Source organism: Balearica regulorum, chromosome 14 (genome assembly GCF_011004875.1).
Source record: "Balearica regulorum gibbericeps isolate bBalReg1 chromosome 14, bBalReg1.pri, whole genome shotgun sequence".
NCBI classification, from domain to species: Eukaryota; Metazoa; Chordata; class Aves; order Gruiformes; family Gruidae; genus Balearica; species Balearica regulorum.
In genome coordinates, this window is record NC_046197.1 from 240843 (window position 1) to 258320 (window position 17478).

Here is a 17478-nt window from a genome sequence, read left to right on the forward strand (position 1 = left end):
CCCTGAAGGCAGCAATCACTACTACATATCACTTGATACAGCTGCAGTAGCTGCATTTTTACTTTTTGTGTGTGTATGAGATTGGTTTTCAATTCTACCAAGACAGATCACTGCAGAATATGGTAGCTGTACTATGCTTCCCGCTCACGTTTCAAAAAACCTCACAAAGATCTGAAGGACATGCAAGGCTTAATTTTTATGGTTCGGTTACTAACTATAGGCTGGTCTGTGAAATCCAAGTGGCTTCTCTATTGCCCATCTTCTTGGGTAGGGCTTTGTGCAGAGTTCGGTGCTGAAGCTCAGCTGCTGAGAAGCTGACAGGTGCTGCAATACTTAAATGAATCCCAGAGACAAGCATGTTGCTCTCAGCCTCTGGTCAATATGTTGTTTATAAACTTGAAGCTCCTCTATCTAGCTATTCAGAAAGGGAAGGTTGTATTTTCCTCAGTAAGTCTGGTGTGTCTGGTAAGGACAATCAGGCACTGAACTGTGTGGAAAACAAAATCTGTCTCCAGCTGCTTGACCGCTGTTTATGCTGTATGTTGAACACAACAGGGATGTTGGACGACTGTGCATGAGGAACCAAAGGCTGTGTGGTGTGACATGTGTGCATAAGCCATAAGGTTTTCCATCACCCAATTGGTTTTTATTTCAGGGTTTTTCTCAATCTTGAAGTACTCTTATTGCAGCCTGAACAACGTTCTTCACAGTGTTATGTGCGAGTGGGTCTATAAAAGCTTGCGAGATCTTCTGAGAGAGCTGTCACAGAAGGCAAAAATCCAAACGATGTACACAGGGGTAATGCAGTAGTAGTCTGTGCAGGTGCCTTTGACTTGAGCAGTGAAGTAAGGGGCAGCAGTTGGTTGTCATCTTTTTCCTGGCTGATCAGGAGTGTGAGAGGAGCACAGTCAGTCAGTGGACTTTGTGGTTAACTGCTGGCAGTAGTGGGCTACTGGGAGTCTGGACTACTGGATTCTGTTCCAGATCAGAAAGGGAACTTGTTCTTTTGGACACAGGCTCCTTTTCCAAGTGGACATCTTCTGATTCCTCAGACACGCTTTCCCCTGCCCTTCCCCCACTTAGTTCTTGATCTTATTTCTGCTGCTCTGGGCTGCTCATTTGTAATCTCCTGGATATCTTGGTCCAGTTATAGCTCTCCTGCCCTGCTGCTCAACATAATTTCTCCATGGAATACTGAAGCTTCAGAGAAGAAAAGATTTCCATGGCTTGCATGTGAGATGTATATCTACCTAGTTCTAAGAAACAGCTGCGTTTCTTTAAATAAATCAGCTTTAGAGAGAACTACGGCAGAACGGTCAAATCTGAAAGTCAGTGTTTGTCAAATGTATAAGCAGTAGAAAAAAGGGTCTTACAATAAAAATAATAGCGAATTTAATAAAAAAAAATAGGTGTTTTACTTACCCCTACTAGAAATAAACCTGTTGGTTATAGTCCCCCCATTTACTTCATGCACGTTGTGATAGAAGATTAGTGATATACCACTTTTACTTGATGCTTGTCTCCCTTGCCTGGAGACATTTAACTCTTTAGGAACGTTTTTCTGTTGGGACTAGGAGTATGACATTCAAACAAATCTGTTCCATTTTCTCTGTTCTTTATCCCTAACTCTTTCCCTGCCTATTATCTAGACAACACAGAGGAAGGACCTACCTGAGTAAATGTAAAGGAGATGAAATCTAAAGTGGAAGATAAGGGTCAGAACAGAGACAAACTACTCATGCACACTGACCTTCTTGCTAGAAGAGATGGTTTGATCTGCTGTGATCCAGAGGCAATGTGCTGTCATAGAAATGCCAGAGCCTTCAAGCAGTCTTGCAGGGCAGCAGTTTGGAGGTCAGACTGTTGTGGGGAGCGAGAGCCATGGTAAGGGACCTTCATTTTGTCCCTACCTCCAGAAAGAGGAAATCTGGGCTCTCTTGCAAATGCAACCCATCTGTTGCTTCAATGGTACAGAGTTCTCTTTTTGGATACATGCTAGACAAATATTAAATGTTTTGGGGACCTTAAACTGCTCCTGCTTTTGTAGCTTGCTCTGCCAAATGACTTTGCAAAAAAATTACGGAACATGACTGTCTTATTTCTGAAGTTCTCCAGGCACTTAAAATGTCACTGATATTCTGAAACAGTGAGGAACTTCCATTTATTTTAATATTTAGTAGATTTAAAGTACTGTATTTTGAATCTTTTTTTCCCCATTTCCTAAAGGAAACGTTGGAATCAAGGGTTAGAGTCCCTGGGGAAATACTGAGAGCTAGAGCACTTCTTTCAGAATGTAGGGTTGTTTCTCTCGTTTAGCACAGGTACTTGAATCTGGCTTTCCTGTGGCAGAGGAGAATGGCCAAATCGCTGGACCAGAGTAGTACTGGGAGAGTCCCTGACATATCCCTATCTTGCTTGGGGATGCCCTTCCAGGTGTGGTGCCTGTGGATATCTAGCCAGTGGGGCAGGGCGAGACAAGGTACCCAACACTCAGGGCCCACAGCTGTTGGGTGGAGATGTCCAGAGTCAGTCTCTGGTCGTATGTGTGTGTCAATGTAATATATAAATTTTACGTGGAACAACCTTAATACAAATGAGAAATCTATGTTTGAGCATCATCTGACCTAGCTGCCTGTTCAAAGCCTGAAAGAAGGAGGGTTTAATTCACATCCCCTAAATTGAAACACTGAAGTAAAATATGAGGAAACCAATCCTGTGCAATGAGATTACTGTTTTATGCAATTGTAATACAGAGACACAAGAACCGAAGTGCTGAACTCAAGAATGCTACAACTGCTGTCTTGAATTTTTAGTTTTGTCTTCTTCAAAACTATTTGCTGAAGTAACAGAATGTTTCAGCCAGTTTAAAAATAATAAAAAAAATAAAAATCAGGCTTTCAGAGAAGAAATGATTTTCCAAAATAACATCCAACCTTTTTGGTCCACAAATGCTGATACTAAAAAGTTTGTTCTTGCTGATTAGGAAACAGCAGTGTCATTGATTTAGTGCTAGCTAATTTAACTCTGGCATCCAGAAATATCTCTGTATTAGTGTTGTGTTTGAATTCTTTTGACTCAGTTATCTGTACATCCACTTCTGTGATGTTTGCTGTATTGCTTTGATGCTTTGTTGTAGCAGGATTTGTGATGCGCAGAAGCCAAGGCTGTGCGATTTAACAACCACCAGCCCATAGTTGGGTCTTCCTCCTCACTTACCATTTCAAAGGTTTCTTCCTGGGTAAGGCACAAAGGATTGGTTTTTTTTCTTCCAACTTTGGATGGATTTGCTTTTCAAGAGATGTATCCCGATTTTGCTGGTTTTCCTGTGTAGGTTCTTAGTGAAGGGCTGCTGCTGAGAAGTGTAAACCTAAGTTTACGTGTCAGAGTACAGCAGTATCTCCATGTCACTTCATTTGCTACTGTAAAGTTCACCTTTCTGATCACTGAAGATTTACCAATAGAAAAAGACTTTTTTAAAATAGAAAATTCCAGGGTGTTCACACCAACGTTTGCTTGTTTGTGTTTTCCTAGATGCGTGTTCATTTGATGTTGTCAGGTTGTTTTTATGTTTTAAATGTTCTTACTTAGGAATTTGTGGGGATTCTTAAAAATACAGGAGACTTTAGAAATGGATCTTGACTTCCTATTATTGGAAAAATTATTTCTGTTTTCTGCTGCTTGCAACTTGCAAATATGGTACAACCTAGACTGCAAAAAATCCATTTGAAGTGCATCTGCTAGTAGGCATGCTGTAGTCCCTTGAGTTTCCTTTGCTTAAACAAGCTACAGGTCATCATTGCTACATAGTAAAAAATTACGTTAAAGCAAAATTAGAAGGTAAAACCACTAAACCAGGGATATAGTGAGGAAAAACTACTTGTGGAGATTTCACCACTGTTTTCCCCACATCGTTTGAATCTCAGATGTTATTAATTCCTGTCTGATAGAGAGGAGGCATTTGCTTTTTTTTTTTAAAGTCCGTTTATGTAAATTGAGTCTTCAAAAAGAATTGATGGTGTTCTTTAAAAGCACACCACAGCGCTATTTTATTATTTTGGGATGTGCTATATTTAATACACACTTAGAGGTATATTCCTACTTTCTTTAAAAAAAGAACCAAGCATGAACAATGGTATAAATCTACCATCCAGTTAAGCGTCTGGCAATGCAGAAACTGCTGTTTGCAAGCTGTGTTACTATCTTGGCTTGAAGTAACATAATATGCTGTAGCTATTGACAGATCAAAAAAAAAAAAAAGTGAAAATTCAATGTAAACATGGCCTGAAGTCCAGAACAAACCCATTGCCCCTCAGCCGGGCGAGATGGACCTGTTGGACCGGTCCCCCAGCGGAGTTTGAGGAAGCAAACAGTGTGGCACTTCTTGTTCTCTTCCTTTAGCTCCTTAAAGTAAATAGGTTTATGGCTTACAAATGTTCATCTGAGTAAAAGTTAACCTTGTTGTGGCCTACATAAGACTCGGTTTGGACTGCTTCCAGTGCCGCTAAGCCTGGTCTCTGTGCGTGCTCCAGTGCTGTCAGGCTGAGTTTGCACAGGTGATGCTGCTGCCACCATGCTTCAACCCATGTCTCCTTCTGAAACGGCTCCTGGTGTGTATCTACCTCTCTGACTGCAGTAGTAAAATGACATGTGAACTATAAACTGCTGCTGCTGGAATGCATTCATATATAATTCTCCCAATATAAGCTGCAGGATTTGTTTTGCTTTAAGGTATGTGCAGCTTTGGTGGGGGGGAGGGTGGAGAGGAGGGAGCAATAGCTATATTGAGAGTGACCCAATGAGATGACTGACCACTAAAATAAAAGCAAACATAGGAAGAGCTTCAACTCATCTGTTCCAACTCCATCTGTTTCTGAATGAGCTCTAGTTAAGGCATATGATCTGTTGAACGGGAAATTCAAAATCAGACTGAAAAATGTGAAACCCTTAGACGTGAAGGGTGGCAGCACAAACTATAATTAGTAATGATTTTACTTTTTTTTTAATATTGCTTCCTTGTCTTATTTGGAACTGAGTAATTCATCTAGGATGACTAAAACTGGAATTTGCTGGGGTATAAGCAGTGCCTGTTATGAGCTGCATAGGGAATATTTACAGAAGTACAAGCAGACCCTAGGAGAGTGGAGGGGGACTACTGGGTGCTTGCTGTTGTGCGCAGCCAGCTCCTGTTCAATCAAGCTAGATTGCTTGGGATCAGCTTGTTGGAAGCTCGTCTTCCTTTGGCTTTGAACAGTACTTAAAATGCAGTAATCCCCTACTGAGTATGCTCAAAGCTTGAACAGCAGTGCAAGTTCAGATTTAAAAAGCATCTTTAAATAGATAAGGGCATGACTGGGCTTAGCCCAACTTTTCTCATGGAGTAGTCTAATGAAAACGCTTGGTTTCAAGGAGCAGGATATTACACGTAAATGACTGTGCCGTGCTATAACAGAACATGTTAGGGTTTTTTAAAAGTACATTATTCCATGTTGGAATAATGTTACAGCTTTGTACAAAGTTGTTACTTTTCAGTATCTTAAGTTTTTTGTAGAGAATTTCCCAAATGTAAAGCTGAAGTTATAGTGACCCTTTGTATGAGCTGGGAGCCAGGCTGAATGGGCTTTTAATTCAGTCATTCATCATTATTCAGGCAAAATAGCACTGGAGCGTTCCTACCTGTAAAATTCTCTCTGAAATGAGGCAGAGGGATGTGTATCAGTGTTGGGCAAGGAAAAAGCTAAGGCTTCCCCTGGCACCCTGTGCAGGTTCTTGCAGTCACCTACGTGGACCCAACTGGGAAGAGTTGTTTTGCAGACTGGCAGGAGGGAGCCCCATGGCCTGCTGTGTGGCTCTTTCCCTTCTAGTTTTAATACTTTCATACAAACAGCCTCTTGCACTGGCAAGCCATGCAGGAGAAACACCTGAGCTGTGTTCCCTAACCAGAGCAGGAGGAGGAGTGAGTGCTCGTGTCTGGGACAGATGCCTGTGACCGAAAGCTTCAGACATGAAGGTTGAAGTTGGTTGCGGTTGCAAGTAAGTGAAAATAGGGGTTCTTAATGGAAAACCTTAACTATGAGCATCACTGCTACTCCACCTTTAATAACTTTAATGACTTGTATGTCATAATGAAGAGTGGGGCGTGCTGAACAAACATCTCCATAACCTCATTCATTGAGCTGAATCTTTCAGTATCTAATATTATGTCTTAAAGTCAAGTAAACAGTACATTTTGGTGCAGACTGAGTTATGGAATTACTTACACTGTACGAACATCACTTTGTGGGTGTGTACATGTGACACAAAGGAGCAGACCGATGATGAAGTTGATAGCATTGCTGACCAGCCAGACTACAGCCTGAAGACCATTTTGACCAGGGCGTAAGGGAGTGCTGTATAAACAGTGAACAAATGGGCAGCATATCTAGAAACTTATAATTGGGAAGTGGTAGGAGATCCCTTCAGAAGGAAAGAAGCCATGAGTCTCAGAGAGAGTATGTAAACCACTTTCTCTGCCTTAGGGAAACAGAAATCCCGATGTGGAGCTAGCAGAGGGAGGAAAATAGTAACAAGTGGGAATATTTAGAGTGAGGTTTCTCTTTCAGTTCCCTTGTGCTCTATTTTTGTTCCTTGTATTGCACTTGAGAACCAGCAGTCACTGGGAGACCAGAGCGCATAGGTAAAGCCAGTTTGCAAACACTTCACTCTTACAGAGCCGCTCTTGTTGGCAGCCCAGGTTTGGCTGAACCTTGCTGTCCCCGAGGACCCAACTCCTTTGTAGCTTTCTTTTCCAATTTTTGTTTTGAGTTTTTACACTTATCTGTGGACATTGGAAAAATGGCTAAGTATCTGGAATAGGGCAAATCCTGCTCTGTCTTTACTAGCCATTCCCTTTGAAATGGGTGGCCAACTGAGATGTGGTGAACTTGTCCATTCTGACCCAGATATTTCTGGTGTTATTTAACAACAGTGAAAAAGTTCCTGTGTGAAGAGGTGATTGTTATTAAGCTTTGTAATTGCCACTGTGGTGCTGAACACTTTTCTGAATCATTGTTTCGTGTTTGATAGTGTAGGTGTCATGTTTGACAGATCTGTTAGTGTGTGCTGACACTAACAGACACTTCACTGAGAGAAGGCGGACGTGAGGGAACTCATTTATTTGGAAGAGGATTTGGTTTGTTGCTTGTTTTCTGTGGACTATTGATGCTTAAAAGCCATCCCAGTTACACGTACAAACTCTTGGAGCCTCCTATGGTGGACTCTGGCAGAGTGGTCTACGGAGGTAGCTCTTCGGTGCTCATCTGCGCCAAGGGGTTGCTGTTAGTCATGTCATCTGCCAAGCTCAGCATCGCAGAGCAGAAAGTGGCTCCTCAGGCCTGTGATGCTGAGGTGACTCTAATGTGGGGCCGGTTCTCAGCTGGTGCTGTACCTCCAGGCAGTGAATGAAGTTCATGTGTTTGAAAGGCTTGTTCGCAAACTTACTCAGGGAAGAACTAAGTCCTCAGAACCTCCCATGGTTCTTTCGTAAAAATCATAAATAAAATAACCACATTTAACTAAAACCAGGCAGCAGAATGATGCTGTCCTATTTCTCCAGCTTGGTTGGGGGGGCGGGGAATGAAGTTGGTGTTTTACTTAGTGTAATTAGAAGAATTTAAACTCCAGCTTATTACAAGTGCCCTGCAGCACCTCTTACTTAATAAGCAGAACAAGCTTCTGCTTTTTCCAAGTGCTGCCATAAACCACATTATTTCCTTAGGTAAAAACTGTGGCCAAGATCTCCATAATGTGTGTGTCCCTAGCTAAAAGCTAAAGCACTGATGAGTTTTTTTGAGTCCTCCTTATGTTGGAAAGTGAAGCCACAGATTTAAATAGTTAACTGTGGATGTGGTTTTATAGCTTCAGCTTTCAAAAACACTGGCCTTTGACAGCTTACACAGCAGCACCTGTGCGCTTTAGGTCGAGAGTTTGGTGGTCTTGTGGCAGGGAATTAAAATGGGTGGCTTGAAGCTGGTACTGGTGAAGGCCTTGTGAAGGATGCTGTTGGCCAAGTCATGGACATTTGATCTGCTTCTAAGCCAGTGTGTGAACAGACACAAGTTCCAGCTCACTATTTTATGGCACATAAAATTGGGGTGGTTGTATTTGTGCCCAGCTGCCTGCATAAGTCTCGTCAGTGCTAACTTCAGCCATCCAATTTTAATTTGCTGTCGCATGTCTGCCAGAGCATTGCAGGAGGGAGGATATTTTCCCTGATGACTGCTGTTGACATTTGCAGAATAGAAGTGAAGTCAGACGCTTGTTTGTTCAAAGGTTTTAGTGCCCATAGTGGTTCTCAGCCAGCCGGTATTGCTCAGCGCCTGTAGCCCAGCACAGACCTTCCCAGCCACAGCATGGGGAAAATTGATCAAGCTGTACTGGTGTTTAACTTTGTTTCTTAGACCAGGGGCATCACTGAAACCAAAATGATCAATCTTGCTATACAATTTGAGGAAGCAAATGAGAAGGTATTCTGTTCATCTTTGCTGCCCCCACAAAAAGAGGAAATAAGTAAGGGAATGTTTGCACACACACAGGCTTGGGAAAGCTGTGATGTTGGAAAGGACTGATGGCTTTTTTACTGAGGACACCTTGCAGCTTTGATTTTTCACTAATGGCAGCTACTGCAGAAGCAGGGCAAAACTGTAGTCTTCGCCCCAGAATCTACAGGGTGCGTGTGTGAAGGCTAATGTTTGTTTCTTCTGGTATTGCAGGCTCAAGGTAAGAGCGGCAGAATGATGTGGTTGCTGGTGGTCCTGAAAAGTAGCTCCTCTCTGGCTGGATCCAGACTCTGCATGTAATAGCAATGTAAATAACTTCTTTTTCCTGGAAGGGTCGTCATGGACTTGATTTTCACAAGACTGAGCAAACCCCACATCTTATTTCAGAAGGCTGGCATGTGCTGGGACCTGAAAACATTACCAACTGTGTGAAAGTGGATTGTGGGGACACCTCATGAAAGTGGGGCATTAAGGGAACAAGGAGAGTATGAGTGAACTGTGCTGTAAAGAACAGGAGCAGATACGGAACAAAGATGACACTAGTAATAAGCATGAGCTGAGACTGGGAAGAAATGAGGAGAGATTTGAGAAAATTGCAATGTAAAAGATCTAGCAGAAGTTACTGTAGAAAAGAGGAGGTGAAGTGGGAGAAGGAAGAGGAAGCAATTGCTAAGTGCAGTTAATAGCAGCACCAAAGAGAGTTTTAATTGGAAACCTGTTATAATTAACCACTGTTCTGCTCCCATGCAATTCAGGAATGCATGTGGCAGGTAGTTTTCCTTTTGACTGTTGTGTTGCTGATGCAGAGTGTGCTGGGCATCAAGCCAAGTTTCAGATCTGCATTTGTGTTTACCAGGCCCCGAGCAAACACTATTAATAATGTCATTTGTCATGGGAGATGGCACTACAAACTGATTTCAGATTTTTCTATAGCAGACAGGGAATGCGCTCTGATTCTGCCCTGTCTAAAGCTGCTCATTTTAACTCTTGAAGCATGAACTCTTGTCACCTGGCAGGAAGACATTGACCCTAGTTGGTGCTGGAGGGAGACCTTGAACTCATTGGTATGACCCGTGGAGGCTCCTTTTAAATCCCCTGGGGGACTTTCTAAGTAGGGAAGGGGCGAATCTGCGGCTTGTGCATTCTTTATGTCTGGAAGGATGAAAGACAACTATGGACGGTTCCCAAAATTCATTTGGACTTAGTTTTCCTCTTTGTGGGATGCCAGTGCCACATGCTGGAGAGCTGCTTTGGCTGCTGGTGTTCCTTCAGAGGCTCTTCTGAGCAAGTCAGGCAGCTTTTTGCATGCTGGTGAGCAGGATTACTGTGACTGAGATGTTATGGATGCATCTTTCAAATCCATTTGGCAATTAAAAAAACAGAACAAGTGGAAACCAATGGCTCCAATTTCAGTTAAAAATGACCATTTCCCACCCCACAGAAAAGCCCTCCGAATGTAGAAAGCGTGGGAATTTGGAGGTCAGTGAGAGTGTGTGTTAAAGCCAAGCCCTGAGCAGTGGGAGCTGTGAAAGCTGAAGTAAAGGCAGGTGTACTGTGGCTCTGTGTTTCTGGTGGAAGTACCTGGCTCTGTATCATCACATCACAGAAGGGTTTGGGTTGGAAGGGACCTTCACAGACCATCCAGTCCAAGCCCTCTGCTGTGGGCAGGGACAACCTCCACTAGCCCAGGTTGCCCAATCCAACCTGGCCTTGAACTCTTCCAAGGGTGGAGCATCTGTAATTTCTCTGGGCAACTTGTTCCAGTGCCTCAACACCCTCATCATAAAACATTTCTTCTTCCTTATGTCCAGTCTAACCCTGTCCTCTTGCAGTTTAAAACCTTTGCCCTTTGTTCTGTCACTACAGGCCCTGGAGAAAAGTCTCTCTGTCTTTCTTGTAAGCCTGTTTTATATATTGAAAGGCCACAGTAAGGTCTTCCTAGAGGCTTCTCTTTCTCCAGCCGAACAACCCCCACTCTCTCAGCCTTTCTCTGTAGAAAGCTTTGAATTTATTGTGCAGGTTTGTTTAGCTTGTGAGCACTAAAACGGTCATAAATAACATTTACCCATTGAAAGAAGCTTCCTTGACTATATGGCATCAACCGATTTAGATCCCTTTGAAGGGGATGTGACGACAGGCTCCCCTTGGTAGCTGTGTGCAAGATCTACTTTCAAATCATGCAAGGACACTGAATGCTAGAGGGAGATCTGTATGCATCCATTTTCTTCCACCCGAATCATGGGTGAGATTATTGAGCAAACCTTTGAGGCCAGCCTGGTGGTTTGTGTGAGCTGTCATAGCAATTTCTTCTGCCTCTGTCCACGGTGCGCGGGTTGAGGATGAATACTTTGTAGACGTCACTGTAGTTTAGCTAGGTGTACAACAGATGTAAAAATGTTCAACAGTTGTCTGTCTCTTCTTTTGCACTTGTAGGTTTATTCTTCAGTCTAAAGGAGTGATTCATAACCAGCTTTTAGAAAAACAGAGAATAGCCGAAGAGAAAATTAAGGAATTAGAGGTAAGTTTTTGGCAGGTAATGTTGATGAAAGTAGAACTTTGAAGGTCAACAGGATGTTTGCTACATCCCTTGTTTTTATCTGGTACTTTTAACTCTGAAGGATTGTAACTAGGTGAAACATAGTGCCTGTTAGAAGTAACCTACAACTCCAGTAGGGATTGATTGTTTGCTCTGTGTGCTGATATGAAAACTGGGGGTGAGGGATTCAATTGAGATTAGTAGGAGCAAGGTTTAAAACTAGCAGAAGGATGTTTGTGTGGTTATTTGCAGCTGATAGGTGATGTGAAACTTTGCCAGTGCTGTGGGTATTAAAAGTTTTCACTGGCTCAGGACAATTGCACAAATTCATGGAAGAGAAATCCATTGAGAATTACCAAATATGTAGAAGTGGCATCCTGCTCAGGAAGTCCCTGCGCTATAAATGTGTGGAGGCTGGGAAAGTATGAGGAGGAAGTCTTGTATACGCCTGCCCTGTCCTTACACTCTGCCCTAGGCATCTACTTGTGGCTGCTGTTGAAGACCAGATCTAGTGGGAAGAACGGACTTTGTTTTGATGATGTGGTCAGAGCACTTCTAATGTTCTTATGTTTATCTGGTTGGAGTTTTCAAGGCAGAGAAGAATATCTAGGAAATATAAAGTAGTGTCTGCGCTAGTTCCAGTGTTCTAACAAGTTATCTAGTGAATCTTGACTATCTTCTAGTGGCTACATGTACAGCTTACAGTTCTTTGGAGGAGATGTTCAAAATGTACTTTTCCAAGGCTGGTAGTGTATTTTTTTCTTAATGCCCCTAAAATATAGTTAATACAAAACCCTGTTCCTTGGTTTTGGGGGAATGACAGAGGAAGCAAAGACTCCGTTGTGTCAAGCTGCTTATCTCATCTGTTAGTGTTTGGAGAAAGTGAGTGTGGAGACCAGCTAAGTAGGGACAAGCAGGAATAGGAAGTCAGTGCTCAAACCTACTCAGACCTGTGCAGTTCTCTCTCTCGTCTCCTACTTACACTAAAGCGGAAGTAGAGTTTGTATTTTTTAAAATTCCTTCTTAAAACTCAGCTTGCCTGGGGAGCTGTAGGATGAGCATGTCGCCATATGTTGTGTCGCCTGGAGTGTTTTCTGTGCCAGATACTAAGGGGTTTTGTGTTTCTGGCCATGAGAACTTTTTCTGCACAGGGAAGACAAGTAATCCATGGATAGGCTATATAATTAAGGTAGTGTTAATGCAGACAAGGCACAGCCATTTTTATGGTTATGTGATAAAAGTGATTGTATCCTGGCTACTCTGGAGCCATCCCAGATGCCATCGGCTTTGTTCAAAGCCAGCCCTGTAACAGGGGTTGGAGAACTTCACAGCAGCACATCTGGATTTGGAAATGATTGGAGTGTGGTTGACAGCCTCTGGTTACAAACTGCCCATCGAGTCCCTTACTGCCAGGTCTGTTGGGCTGTGGTCAGCTTTTTGGCTACTGTGCCCTTCAGCTGTGCATCTCAGTTTCTTCCTGTTCCTGGTGAGGAATGATCTGACCTCTTGAACTTTCCGATTGCTGAGTTCAGCAGAATGGATGGAATTCCCCCCAAATTATAACCTTTGCCATTCTTAAACAAAGCCTCAGAGCTGACAGCTTTGCAAATATGTTTTTCTGCTTCACAGCTCCCTGTTGCTTGTGTCTCTGGTTATGGCCACTGAATTGAAGTTCCCAGCAATAGTGACTGTCTCGAAAGGTGGTTGCCACATGGGTTGTTTTTTTGTTTTAGCCATGGATAGTAGGGCTCAGATTGCCAAAACTTTGGACAGTTTGTTTCAAATGAACATTCAAGTCCATCTTTTAACTACTCTGTTTCCAACAGGCTGACAGTTTTGTGAAAAGGGTTTTCCTTAGACTTGGGATTCCCCATGAAGAGGACAAGCTCTTAGACTGACAGCTGCTGGAAATAGAGATTTCAGGGGACCTGAGTCCAAGTCAGAGAGCACTTATCACAGGAGTAGGGGATTTTTCTGTCCTGAAAATAAGATGTGACAGAAGCAGGAAAGAATGTGAAACTCTGTAACCTTGTGCTTCCACTGCATCATTGTAAAATAAATATCAAACAAAGATGGGTTAAAACTTCCCCCCATCTGTTATTAAAACCAGAAGGATTTTAAAGCTTAGTAACAAGGTAGTTAACGTAAAACATAAACCTAACTTGCGTTTCTCACTTTGCATAGTTGAATCAAGCTGGTCAGAGTAATCCTTCAGCATCCATACGGTGTGACTGCTCTGGTTACTCATGCAGCGTGAGCTTGAGATAATTATGCCTTGCCATTACAGTGCTATTGCCAAAGTATTGTGAAATGTGTATTTTTGATACAGGCCTGGATTTGAGAAATGCTTTCACTTCTAGCTTGGTGCTGTTTGCAGAGGAGCACAGCACAGAGGGCTGGGTTCACTGCTGGAGCTCTTCTGTAAAGCCATCCAGCTGTGTAGGAAAGCGCTCCTAGGTGCTGACTATTCAGGAAAATGTGGACTTGAACTTGCTTCAGAGATGTCAGCTGGGTTTCCTGACATTCACAGCTGTCAGAGTGAACTTTGAAAACAGTGAGGGGTTTTGCATCTGGTTCAAAAGCTTCTTTTCTCCCTTCTCTGATAGTCTCCAGTGCAATGCATGATGGCAGTTATAGTCCCTTTCCCTCACTCCCATCTCTTGAGTTCCTCTGCTGTTGAAGCAGTGCATTGCCTTTTTTAAGGCAGCATCACAAAATTGATGTGATACTGCTAGTTTAGGCCTCCCTGCTGCTCATTGCGTGGCAAAGCAACAAGGAGAACTAGACCTGTCTCTGTACAGGGCTGTGAAAATGAGGCTTGGCTGGAATACACATTGGATGGACTTAGTGAGAGGAACTGTGTTCTGAAAACACCAAAGTGGGTATGGATGTGTATGAGGGGGCAAATGCATAGCCTGTCAGTTACTCTGCAGAAAAAGCAAGGTAGCTTTACCCTTCGTGTTAAAGCTAAGGCATGAACGTGAATATATACATGTAGCATTCTTAACTTCACGACTTGCATATAATCCTTTGGAATCTAAATAGACTGCCCAGGCTTGCTGGCAAAATACACATGCCTGGTTAAAGGCTGTGCCAGTGAGGCTTACAAAAATCTGCCTGAATCTTGCAGAGATTGATGGCATAGGCTCACTCACATACTGGCATGGGAAGCTCCTGCTTAGTAGTAGCGATTGGATTTTTCCAGTCCTGATACTATCAAATTCTTGTTGTGTTTCACAGTACAAGGGGTATGTGTTAAATCTATTTTGAAAGCATTCTAAAGGGATGAGCACAGACTCTTTTTAGTTCAGCAATGTTTGTGCAGTATTAGGAGAAAAACCAAGTAATGTTTTTCTTCCCTTGTTTTTAAGGAAACATGATATGTGAGGGGTGGAACAATGCTTTGTTTCAGGAAATGTTATCCGTTTCCATTGTAGGTCTAGATGGATTCTGTTTTTAAACGTGGCATTTTAAAAAGAACAAACTCTATGATGTTATAAAGACATGGAAAATTGATTCTTCGTTAGGGGTGGAGAAAGTGATTATCGCTGTGTGTTTTCTCTGATAATATCTGATAGTCCCCTTCTCTCCTGCTATATTCAGTGTGTTTAGTTGTCAGGCGTTGTCAGACTAAATTGCTAAAAATAACAAATAGGGGGGGAGGCTCTGCTGGGCAGCTCTGTCTACTGCGTGCCACTGAATTTAGCTCCTTCGTGAAAAGGGCAAAATCAACCTGCAGCTTTCTAGTTGAATTGGACTTAGGTTTTAAACTCTGACCACAACATTGTTATGTACTTGTTTCCCAGGGAATTCTTTCACATGCGTATGGGAGAGTGAAAGTTTACTGCTGCGGAGATAAAGGGTTGGTTGTTTTCTTCTCTGTCTGCCTGGAGTAGAAAATACAATCAGGAAAGCTATACCTAAGTGCTGGATTTCTAATTCAGAAATTCTTCATGTGACCCCTAAAATGACATGTCCAGTTGTACTACCCCACACAGAAAACTTCTTTGCTGTCATTCATGGTGGAGAAATGAACACGCGCTGTGCTCTGCGTTTAAGGGCTTAGATGGTGTTGCAGGGCTTCTTCCTGGTAAAGTTGAAAAGTGACTGCATTGCAATGCCTTATGGTGACCATATGCTGGAGGTAACAAGAAACTTCTTCCCTGGTGCTGCCTGAATGCAAACTTGCTCGTGCTGTGGCTTCCATTTCTCTAGTCTTCTTTCTCTGTGAGCTTTAAAATGGCTTTTCTGCAGCCCTGAGGCATAATGGTGATGTCCCTCTTCTTGATGAGTCGACTAGGGCATCTCTGATGGTTGCCACAACAGTGTTTTTGTACCCTATGGGAACAAAGATTTAGGAGGCGAGGTGTGGCTGGGGAGAAGTGCTGGAGCCTGGGAGTTCACGTTCTCCGTGCAGGTATGGCTCGGATGGACCCACCTGGCACGGCCACACGCCTCTGACATGCTCCTGCGGCAGGTCTCTGGACAGCCCTTTGCTTTTTACGTTGAAACCATCAGTGTGGAGACCAGTTCTGAGGGTAGCTTTAATGATGTGAAAACAAGTCTCTCGAGATTTGTGGTGCGCTTTGCAGACCACTAAACGACCATCAGAAGGTACCAATTGTTAGGCTGTTCCCAAGTTAGACCAATTTCTTCCTGGGATATACAGCATAGAAGCTCTCATCCCATGGTTGGCTCGGGATAGGCTAGTGCCCAGGAATGTGTGGTGGGCTTTTTAAATAAATGGGAAAATAAGGAATGCTCCTGTTTGCTTTGGAGAGGGGAAGCCTCAAGAATAGCCCTCTGTGCTTTAGCCTGGAGCAGATTTTACTTTGGATGAGTGTGCTGTTCTCTCATTCCATTGCTGGCATACACGCACGTACCAAGGACATGATTTTAAACCCATGTTGTCACAGAAGCTGCCCCTTGTTTCTAAGTGTGTGCATAGACAAGGTCAGTCCCTGGCTTGGTTTCAGCCCTGTTGGCTTTATGGCCTGGTCTGTTCTAAGGAAGGCTGGTATGCTTCTGTTGCTGTTGTTCGTATAGGAGCCAAGCCAGAACCATCCGTGCACCCTGGGGGTTTGGCTGCAATCGTGCAAAACTCGTCTGACACGGATCTGTTGCTGAGTAGTAGATTGATTTTTTTTTTTTTTAATTATCTTTTTAAATTTTCTTAATTTGCTTGTCCTGGAAGGTGGTGTGTTGTGGGGTTGTTTTTTGGGTTTGTGTGTTTTCTTTTTTTGCTGTTTGTTTTCCCCCATCCCTCCCACAACTTTACAGTACCTGATGTTTGGGAATTCAGACTGGTGATGTCTCCTTCTCCTCTTGCCCCTGAATCACACCTTGGAGTTTCATTAACTCTCCCTGGTGATCTATGAGTCAGGACTCCCAGCTGTTCTCTGCAGTCAAGAGAAAGACAATAAATTCCTCCAGAGGGTCACTTATTCCCAGAGGTGATCTTTTCCCTCTGCTTGCTGTAGAGGGAGGCTGGACACCTGATGTGGAGACAGGTGGAGTATGGAAGTGAACTTAACATGTGGGATTAACATTTGGGCTTGCATGGACCTTTAAAGAGGAAGCTGCGGGAGCTCCACAAATTATGGAGATTAGTGTGAAAGTGAGCTGCAGAGCCTCATCAGGCTTCCTGTGAGGACTGGGCTGGGCAATAGCCTTCATCTTGCATGGCTTTGGGTGTCTGAGGCAGCTGCAGGTGTCTGGGCAGGTTCTTCTGGTCATGGACATTTGGACTTGCTGATGTTCCTGGGAAATGTGTTTCATCTTGACTCTGGCTTCTGTCATCCAGGCCTGAGTCTGTTCCTTCACTGAGGGCTTGTTCCTGCTTTTCAGGCTTCAAAGCTGGAAGCTTAGCTTGCTTTTTGAGGACATGGGTGGTCCAGCTGCCTGCCTAAGCTTGCTGTCAGCTAAAGAGCATCCACAGACACTCCCGTAGGAGAGCACAGCACAGCCTGCATGGGCAGAGCTGTCAGCACTGGTCTGTCCTCCATGGAGATGCTTGTTTTGAAGAAGGGAGTAGCTCTTCCCGTCGCCCCTCCCCGTAGGTCTGGCTGTCTTACAGGGAGGAGAATCTGCATTATCATTCCTGATTTTGGAAATGAAAAATACTCTGAGCAATGAGGGAAAATAGGCTTTAAAATAATAAAACAGTGAGAAAGTTGAGAGTGTAGTGTTAGCTCTGTGTCCATTATCAGGACAAAGTCATTCTTTCTGAAGAAGCCCTCTGACATTGGACTGAGGCCATACAAATTTAAGGTAAATACTGGAGGAACTGGGGCATAGTTGATGCTGCCCGAATTCTTTCTGTCCCCTAAACTGACTCTGCTGATGGTAATGTGAATAACAGGCCTTATTCCTTGCTTTCAAGGCTGTGATGAATCACTGACTTAACTT

General features: G+C 43.3%; 1 protein-coding gene across 1 annotated transcript in view; it reads left to right on the forward strand.

The window, feature by feature from the left end:
* Nucleotides 1-17478, forward strand: part of PFDN1 (prefoldin subunit 1) — a 32505-nt gene that overhangs the window by 4421 nt on the left and 10606 nt on the right. Inside the window, exon 3 of the mRNA XM_075766621.1 lies at nt 10968-11052. Coding sequence (XP_075622736.1) covers nt 10968-11052 — 85 coding nt within the window. The remainder of the gene's footprint in view (nt 1-10967; nt 11053-17478) is intronic.